The sequence below is a fragment of the Etheostoma spectabile genome, chromosome 16, assembly GCF_008692095.1.
Source record: "Etheostoma spectabile isolate EspeVRDwgs_2016 chromosome 16, UIUC_Espe_1.0, whole genome shotgun sequence".
NCBI lineage: Eukaryota > Metazoa > Chordata > Actinopteri > Perciformes > Percidae > Etheostoma > Etheostoma spectabile.
In genome coordinates this window covers 6,290,493-6,292,337 of record NC_045748.1, presented here as the reverse complement: position 1 = coordinate 6,292,337, position 1,845 = coordinate 6,290,493, and the positions used below count along the sequence as shown (strand labels likewise).

General features: G+C 41.5%; 1 protein-coding gene across 10 annotated transcripts in view; it reads left to right on the top strand.

The window, feature by feature from the left end:
* Positions 1-1,845, top strand: part of ank1b (ankyrin 1, erythrocytic b) — a 91,121-nt gene that overhangs the window by 55,272 nt on the left and 34,004 nt on the right. For all 10 annotated transcript variants that reach the window (XM_032539114.1, XM_032539110.1, XM_032539116.1 and 7 more), the window contains exons 4-7: positions 329-427; positions 855-953; positions 1,320-1,418; positions 1,602-1,787. In XM_032539114.1, the coding sequence (XP_032395005.1) occupies positions 329-427; positions 855-953; positions 1,320-1,418; positions 1,602-1,787 (483 nt within the window). The remainder of the gene's footprint in view (positions 1-328; positions 428-854; positions 954-1,319; positions 1,419-1,601; positions 1,788-1,845) is intronic.

The window sequence follows — 1,845 nt, the reverse complement described above, 5'->3', positions numbered from 1 at the left end:
TGTGTGTGTGTGTGTATGTGCGTGCGTGCGTGCGTGGGTGCGTGTATTAGTGTATTTTATTACACTTACTCATAAGACCAAAACTGAACTCATTAAGTTGCCTTAAGACATGTGGCATCACTTTTTAGTTAATGCTGTCTGATTATAATCCTGATTATTAACAGGCTTATTATACTATTACAAAAGCTTTACGATACAATGTTTAATCAAATGTGAAATAGTTTGTGGCTATGAAATATTAATACTTTAATATGAGTTGGTAAAATTGTATTCTATATGTTTTACTTTTAACTCTAATGTGACTAAATGTCTCTGTCTTCATTCTAAGAATGGTCTCAACGGGTTACACCTGGCCTCTAAAGAAGGGCACGTCAAAATGGTCCTGGAGCTACTGCACTCTGGCATTGAACTGGAAGCCACCACCAAGGTACTTTGTTCTCTCTGTATGCTTACAAAAGCTGTTTAATAACATCCATTATTCAGTTTGGGTTTTCCGTTTAATACGGGACAGAAAAGGCGGGGGTTTTATTGAGAGAGTGAATCTTTTGATCTATATATTACCATATAGCATATTATTGGGGACACTTATTTCATCCTTGGTTTTGTCATAATGTGCAGAGTGCTGGTGGCTGGCTTCTAAATGAACTAAATGGCTTAAATGTAAATATGGACAATGTACTGCTTTCATCGTCACGGTTTTTATTTTATATACTGGATGAATACAAAATACAAAAGGTGTATTTTAGTGTATTTCAGGTAGGGATCCGGGCCTCTGGTTCACTCTAATTTCCCTCTTTCTTTCGGGGTGTGTGTGTGTCTGTGTCTGTGTTTGTGTGTCTGTGTGTGTCCTCCAGAAAGGGAACACAGCTCTCCATATCGCAGCGCTGGCAGGGCAGGAGAAAGTGGTGGCTGAGCTTGTCAACTACGGTGCCAATGTTAATGCCCAGTCACATGTGAGTCACTGCAAGCTTTGAGCAAGACAAGAATGTGCCAAGTCTGTGTGGATGCATGCTTGCATTTGTGTATTTCTGAGCTTGCATATGTTACACATTTGCTAAAGAGTTCCATCTATTTACATACAGTATATGTCCCTTCTAAAGATAACACTTGTTAATTATTTATTTATCAGATCAGCAGAGTCTCAAATACCTGTGTGTAAGCAGACGTCCATTGTGTTTTATTTCTGATATCCCATTTTGTAATATGGATAAAGACCCATATTATTGTGTGTTTGTCCATCCATCCATCTTTGTCCGCTATTCCGGTGTTGGGTCGTTTGTGTATATGTAAATTTACATAAAATATTTGTGCCCTAACAGAAAGGGTTCAGTCCTCTCTACATGGCAGCACAGGAGAATCACTTAGAGGTGGTCAAGTTCCTGCTCGAGAACGGTGCCAATCAGAGTCTCCCAACTGAGGTACGTGTCTCTTCAACCTGAAAGTTCTCATTGTGAGTTTGCACTAAACAAAAATGCAGCTTTTTTTTCATGCAAAGAAAAAAAAAAAACTCCTACTTCTCTTCTCTTTCTGGTCCTGGCCCATTTATGACATCCCTACTTTTTCTTTCATCCTTTCTCTTTTGCTTGCTGTCCCTCTCTCAGGATGGCTTCACTCCACTGGCAGTAGCCCTCCAGCAGGGCCATGAAAATGTCGTGGCACTCCTCATCAACTATGGCACCAAGGGCAAGGTCCGCCTCCCCGCACTGCACATCGCTGCACGAAACGACGACACGCGCACCGCCGCAGTGCTGCTACAGAACGACCCCAACGCTGATGTTCTCAGCAAGGTATACACCCACTAAGATTGTGTGTGTGTGTGTGTGTGTGTGTGTGTGTGTGTGTGTG